This window comes from Arvicola amphibius, chromosome 8 (assembly GCF_903992535.2).
Source record: "Arvicola amphibius chromosome 8, mArvAmp1.2, whole genome shotgun sequence".
In the NCBI taxonomy this organism is placed as follows: Eukaryota; Metazoa; Chordata; class Mammalia; order Rodentia; family Cricetidae; genus Arvicola; species Arvicola amphibius.
In genome coordinates this window covers 73273619-73280505 of record NC_052054.1, presented here as the reverse complement: position 1 = coordinate 73280505, position 6887 = coordinate 73273619, and the positions used below count along the sequence as shown (strand labels likewise).

General features: G+C 53.3%; 1 protein-coding gene across 1 annotated transcript; it reads right to left on the bottom strand.

Moving 5' to 3' along the window:
• Positions 1 to 124: 124 nt before the first annotated feature.
• Positions 125 to 3463, bottom strand: Znf296 (zinc finger protein 296). The gene is made up of 3 exons (XM_038340955.1): positions 3190 to 3463; positions 2647 to 2790; positions 125 to 1092 (listed from the first exon to the last, which is right to left on the bottom strand). Exons 1-3 carry the CDS (start codon positions 3446 to 3448, stop codon positions 125 to 127), a joined length of 1371 nt encoding a protein of 456 aa, XP_038196883.1. The 5' UTR covers positions 3449 to 3463.
• Positions 3464 to 6887: the final 3424 nt, after the last annotated feature.

Genomic DNA, 6887 nt, shown 5'->3' with positions numbered 1-6887 from the left:
GCCAGCCACACTATGGAGGGGGAGCCTCCCACCTCAGACACCCCAAGAAAGCCAGAGTCCAGGCACATGAATAAATATAAGATGATTTATTCACATAATGGGAAGGATGAAGAGACGACTACACTCAAACCATCTCTGGATGGTTCTGCCACAGGTGCTTGTCCAGTGTGGCTCTGAGACCGAACGGCACACAGCAGTGTGGGCACTCATAGCGGGGACTGCCAGGCCCCAGACCATGCATGCGGCGGTGACGGTTGAGCTTGCTACTTTGGGCGCAGGCGTAAGGACACTGGTCACAGGCGTAGGGCCGTTCACCAGTGTGTGAGCGCCGGTGTACTGTCAGGTTACTGCTGTTGGCAAAATACTTCCCGCAGAACTCACAGCTGCTCCCAGGTCCGCGGCTTTTACCCGTTGACTTGGGGGTCTTCTTGGGCGTTGGCTTCTCACTCTTTATAGGGTCAGTCCTTTGTACTTTGGGAGTGGCTCCCCAGTCCATAGCATCTAGGCCTGCTTGAGCCCCACTGCCAGGGGCCCCAGGTTCCTGTATTCCTGCTGTGGCTGCAGCTCCAGCCTTCTCTACCTCCTGGTGTGGGAGTGTACTGGCTGGAGCAGCTGCATGGTCAGCTGGTTCTGGAGGGGCTGTTGGGGAGACCCCCCTGCTGGTGGCAGGGGTGCAGGGACTCCCAGGTGTCAGCTGTCGGTGGGTCTTCTTGTGCCTGTTGAGCTTGCTGCTCTGAGCACAGGCGTAGGGACACTGGTCACAGGCATAGGGTCGTTCACCAGTGTGGGAACGCATATGGACCTTGAGGTTGCTGAAAGAGCTGAGGGTCTTCTTGCACACCAAGCAAGTGGGGCTCCGCCGGGCAGTACTACTCACTGTTGGGGGCTTGTCCTCAACTGGTCCTACCACTGCCACTGCCGACACAGCTGCAGCTACCTCAGCCAGGCCCAACAGTGGGGATTCTGGGGTCTCCGATTCTGTCTGGTAGATGGATAGCCCATGATCCCACTGGGCGTGGCATAACAGCTTCCAAGCTCCGGTGAACTGTCTGCCACATCGCAGACAGCTCAGAGCCTTCATCTCCTTGGATTCTGGAAAAGGGAAGAGGGGGCAGGGAGTCAGTGCTTGTAGGATGGTTAACAGTACCAACTAGGCCAGCATCTTCCTTTACTGATAGAGACACAGATGCTGCTTTCTCAACTGTGAAGGCTTTCTGTTTCATAGTAAGGGGAGGTCAGCGAGACACTGGAAAATTAGGGAGGAGCTCCAAAAGCAGATCTGCTGAGACCTCAGAGCTGGGGCCTGGCACAGACCCTACTGGGAAGGTGGGCTAGCGTCTGCTTTCCAAATATTCAATTTTCCTAGACCCATGGTACACAACTACAGGACACTTCCTAGAGCCACCAAAGACCCAAACCCTGGATGGGAGCCTTGATGATACCATACCAGGCCAAAGCCAAGCAGAAACCTGTTAAACTGAAGACCCTCCTTAGCTGCATAATCCTGGACAAGACCTACCCTCTCAAGCCTCATTTTCCCAAGTTGCTGGACCACAGGAATCTGAGGGGCCCCTTCCAAGGTTATAACTTCAGATAGGGAACAGCTGAGAGTCCTGGTCCCTATAAGCCCTCAAACATCAGATGAACCACAGATACCAAAAGATCCACAGCTGAGCCAGGGTGGTGGCACACACCTTTACTCCCAGCATTGGGAAGGCAGAGGCAGGCAGATCGCTGTAAGTTGGAGCCCAACCTGGCCTACTTAGAGTTCCAGGTCTGCCAGTGCTATTTAGAGTCCGTGTCTCAAACAAGAGCACCCACAACTATCCAAGCTGTCTAGGTGAAGGCGAGACCCTGTCTAAAAGGCTAAACTCTCTACACACTAAGTGCCCACTAGTCAGTGCTGGGGTGCTGCTCTGGTAAATCCACCTTAGCCCCTCCCTCAACTAAAGCTGATTGGATTACAGACCCTCCTTGGTCCATCCCTAAATATTCTAGCTCCCAAGTTCCAGCCGGGCACAGCAGGAGCTGGGGCTGGAAATTCAAGTTCCAATCAGATCAAGTACCTAAATCTTGCGACCACTCACAGACAAAGTATCACACATAGTTTGAATTCCTCTTTCATATATATATGACTCTGGAGTATCCAGAGCTCCGACTAGGGGCTTCCCAGCACTCAGCTGGGAGATCCCAGCAAGGGAACACGCCATAAGCCCCCACCCTGCCTCTGAACTGTCTTGATTAGAAGGATCGAAACACAGTAGGGGTGCGGGCCTCCAACCCTCTCCCAGAGGCCACTGTCCCCACCTCCTCCAGGTCCCTCTACTACCAACCCTGGTCCAGCCACCTGGCCAGTTATTTCTGTCCGTGGGGAAGGAGAAGTGAAACTAAATTGGGGGTGTATGGCAAAACCCCGGGCCGGTCTTCTGGGGCTGGCCACACCTTGTGGGTGGCCTTCCTCCGCTGCCCAGCCCCCGCTCTACCTCTAGTCCCTGCCCTAGGACAGACAAGTCCAGGCCACGCCTAGGTTCTACCCTAAGGGGAGCAAGGAGAAAGGGGAAGTAATGCTCGGTGCCCCATCTGTCCACCTTAGCCCCCTCTCCGCAGGGCAGGAAGCCCAACCCTGGGGCACTGCACTGAAATTACCTGAAATGGGGCCGACGTCCTGGAGGATCTGACAGCCCGTTTTTTTGTGGTCCATGAAAGCGATGATGGCCTCCAATGGGAAGGTCTGCAGGCAGCGGCCGCAGGTCAACAGATCTGGGTGCTTGTCGGTCCAGGGCTGGCGGTCTGCAGGGAGGAAGCGGGTGGTGAGCGGTGGGGTGGGGCCCGGCTAGGGGTGAGGGCACCAAGGTGGAGAGGGGAAACCCGGAGGTTAAAAGCGAAGACTGGGGAGGCCAGGCCGTCCGGGGCCATCCCCAGGAGAGGTTCCCACCGGAGGGTTCCAGTGCACGCTGGAGCGAGGGCTTGGGACGCCAGGCGGGCCCCGGGGCAGAGAGGTACCCACCCGAGGGTCTCGATACACGCAGGGGCGAAGGCTGGGGACGTCAGGCGGGTCCCGGGGCAGAGAGGTACCCACCCGAGGGTCTCGATACACGCAGGGGCGAGGGCTAGGGACGCCAGGTGAGTCCCGTGGCAGAGACACCCACCGGAGGGTCCCGATGCGCACAGGGAGGACTGGGGACTCACCGGAAGGTTCAGGGCTCAGCGGTATCCACGGGACCCACGGGCTGCGCGCGCCGAGGGGCAGCGGGGCAGTGCCGAAACGACGCTCGGTACAGAGGGGTCCCGGCATGGACACGTCCTTCGGGGCCAAGGGCCCCAGGGCCAAGGCCCTCGCGTCGCGCTCTGGCTTCACATCAATGACGAGCTCTGGCGTCTCCATGTCGTCTTGGTCGGGCTCGGGGTCTACACGGCGCGGCACGTAGCCGGCCTTGCGGCGGGACATGGAGTAAAGGCGCAGGTCCAGACAACCCGCACGGCAGCCGGACGCTCAGGTGAGTGGCCTGCGGAGACCCGCGCCGAACTTTTTACACGTGCTGGTCCTGCGGTGACCCCGCCCATTGGGGGCGGGGCCTTGCAAGGCCAGTCGCGGTGGCCAAACCCGACCTTCCTGGCCCTGCCCGTTGCCCCGGGGTGAATGCGCATACTATCCTCTTCACTGGAGTCAATTTCACTCCAGTGGAAAGTGCTGTTCCCAAACCCACCACAGCGCTGGTGTTACCTGAGGTTCGGGAGGTCTCGTCTCATACCCCAAATGAGAAGTGGTGGACACCTCTTAGCAGATGGGAAGAAAAGTGCTCTTTAAACATTCAACTTCCTTTCTTTCCAATATTTTTTTTTTTTTTTGCCTTTTTCTCTAAGACAGCCCTTGAGTAGCCCAAGCTGACCCCGAACTGGATAAGTAACAAGTAACGGATGATGGCTTAGAGCTTTTGATCTTGCCCCCGCCTCGCCAGCGTCGGTTTTACAGGGATACATCACTACACCTATTTTATGTGGTGCTGGCCATCAAACCCAGAATGTGCATTCTAGGGCAAGCATCCTACTCATGGGTTACATTTCCAGACTTTGGAACCCCATTTCTGAGCACCTACAGTAACAGCAGTGAAGAAACCGTGCCATAATCTTACAATGTGGAGATGGGGCGGGGGGGGGGGCGAGGGGGGGGGGGGGCTTCTGCTAATCCAAGCTACCCAGGAGGCTGAGGATCACAAATTCAAGACCAGCTGGGATTATTTCATAGCATATGGAATGCCGTATGTTTTGACAAGTGCTGTGGGGAAAAAAATCAAGCTGGGCAGGGGGCAGGGTTGCACCCAAAAAAAGGGATTCGGTTTCCTACTCTGTACCAGGACTGAGAACGCAGGTCAGTACGGAGACCTTGGAAGGCAGTGGTAGCCATTGTAAACTGGTAGTCTCAGCATATGGAGCGTGGAAGCAGAATCAGCAGTTCAAAACCAGTGTCCGTAAACTACATAGGGAGTTTGAGACTCTGACAAAAAATAAATTAAAAAAAAAAAAAAAGAGGCCGGGCGGTGGTGGCGCACGCCTTTAATCCCAGCACTCGGGAGGCAGAGGCAGGCGGATCTCTGTGAGTTCGAGGCCAGCCTGGTCTACAAGAGCTAGTTCCAGGACAGGCTCAAAAAAAAAAAAAAAAAAAAAGCTGCAGAGAAACCCTGTCTCGAAAAAACCAAAAGAAAAAAAAAAAAAAAAAAGAAGCTGATTTTGGTGGTGGTACACTACTGTGTGATCTCAAGTGTTTCACTCGGCAGCGTTAGAGGCAGAGGATTGCCCAAGAATCCCTGTTCAGACTGGTCTGCATAATGAGCTCCAGGCCGACTGGGATACTTCTTGGGGAGATCTTGTCTCCAATCAGTCTGAAGATCTGAGGCTTGTGAGGGAGCAAAGGAGAGCCAAGAGCCTGAGCATTCAGGACTAAAGGAAAGGGGAGCACACCCAGAAAGGTCTTTTGGTAACTTTGAGGTTTGTTGCTTCTGCTGGTACCAGGGCCTTCGAGGATTTGAGTCAAACAGAGCACTAATCATCCACCTCTGCTTCCTTTGTAACCCCAGGCTACCATCAAAACTAAAGAAATGGCCAGCGGTCCTCTGCCTTCCTCTGGGGCCCCTGAAATTTCTCTCAGATAAGAATATTCTTTTTTCTTTCTTTTCTTTTCTTTTTTTCTTTTTTCCCCCGAGACAGGGTTTCTCTCTAGCTTTGGAGCCTGTCCTGCATCTAGCTCTTGTAGACCAGGCTGGGCTCAAACTCACAGAGATCCACCTGCCTCTGCCTCCTAAGTGCTGGGATTAAAGGCGTGGGCCACCACTGCCCGGCAAACAGGAATTTTTTCTGCTGCACTGTTGGAAGTGGCTGGACACACTGCCCCACCCTCAATCACACGTGAGTTTCTCTTCTTCCTGGCACACCACAGGTCACAGGAGAACTGTTTGTTTACTGTCCCCCCCCCCCATTACAAACTCCCCTAGGTTAGGGCCAGTGGTGCCTGCCCCAGGTGTCCTGAGGCTGAACTCAAGTCCCTCGCATTGTTATTCAGGCGTGGACTCTATTGTCCTCCTGCAGGCCCAGGACCTCCCTGGGCCGTTTATCTAAAGTAGCCGCACCCTGCTGAGGGCCTTGCAAATCACTCCTGATGACCTCCGTCTGTTCCTAATTCCTCCTCAATCTCCGTTTCCTAAACTCTAGAAAGAATTAGACGGTGTAGGACATGGAGAGTCACCAAAGGTGACTTTATTTTATTTATTTATTTACTTGTTTACTTGTTTTTGAGGCAGGGTTTCTCTGTGTACCTTTGGAGCCTGTCCTGGAACTCGCTCTGTAGACCTGCCTGGCCTCGAACTCACAGAAATCACCTGCCTCTGTCTCTGCCTCCCCAAATGCTGGGATTAAAGGCTTGTGCCATAATGCCTGGCCCAAAGGTGGATTTTTAAATGTACTTTTAAAGATTATTAAATCAACTTATTTATTATTTATCTTCAAAATATGTCTGTTTTCTCTCTCTTTCTCTCGTGTGTTTGTATATGCTGCAGCATGCAAGTGGGAGTCAAAGGACAATTTTCAGGTGTCCAGTCCCTTTCCTTCCTATGTGGGTCTAGGGAATTGAACTCACGTCCTTAGGTTTGGCAGCAAGCTCATTAATATTAATCCACTGAGCTATCTCTTCTTTTTTTTTTTTTTTTTTTGAGGTGTGAAGGCTAGAGTTGGGTTTTTGTTTTTGAGACAGGGTCTCTCTATGTAGCCCTGGCTGTCCCAGGACCAAGCTGGCCTGGAACTCAGAGATCCGCCTGCCTCTGCCGCCTCTTGAGTGCTGTGATTAAATGTGTGCACTATCAACCAGGTGGTGGTGTTGGCGCATGCCTTTAATCCTAGCACTCAGGAGGCAGAGACAGGCAGATCTTTGTGAGTTCCAGACCATCCTGTTCTACAGCTTGAGTTTCAGGACAGGTTCCAAAACCCTGTTTCAAAAACCAAAAACAAAAAAGCAAAACAAAAAGGTGTGTAACTTCACATTTGGTATTTCCCTTCCTCCTTCCCTCCCTCTTTCCTTCCTTCCCGATTCACACCAATTCTCCCTCTGCAGATGCCCCATTTGATCACTGAATTTTAAGCGCTTCTTAACTTGCTAAGATTATTCCTATTGCCCTTATTGTCTCCTTTTTGAAGGATGTAAGGGACCAGAACCCAGGGTCTTGCACTTATTAGCCCAGTGCCCTGTCACAGAAGTATATGCCCAGCCTCATATCCTTCTCCCTTTGTTCTAACAGGTCCATGCTCTGTAGCACAGGCTAGCCTTCAACCTGAGATCCTCTTGCTTCAGCTTCACCGAGCATCAGGTACAATTTAGCTTTTTTTTTCCCCTCTTGTGC

Coding starts and splice junctions, on each gene's coding strand:
- Znf296 (XM_038340955.1), bottom strand. CDS start 3,448: ATGTCCCGCCGCAAGGCCGGCTACGTGCCGCGCCGTGTAGACCCCGAG. Junction 2,791..3,189: donor GCTGAGCCCTGAACCTTCCG/GTGAGTCCCCAG, acceptor TCCTCCCTGCAG/ACCGCCAGCCCTGGACCGAC. Junction 1,093..2,646: donor GGACGTCGGCCCCATTTCAG/GTAATTTCAGTG, acceptor TCCCTTTTCCAG/AATCCAAGGAGATGAAGGCT.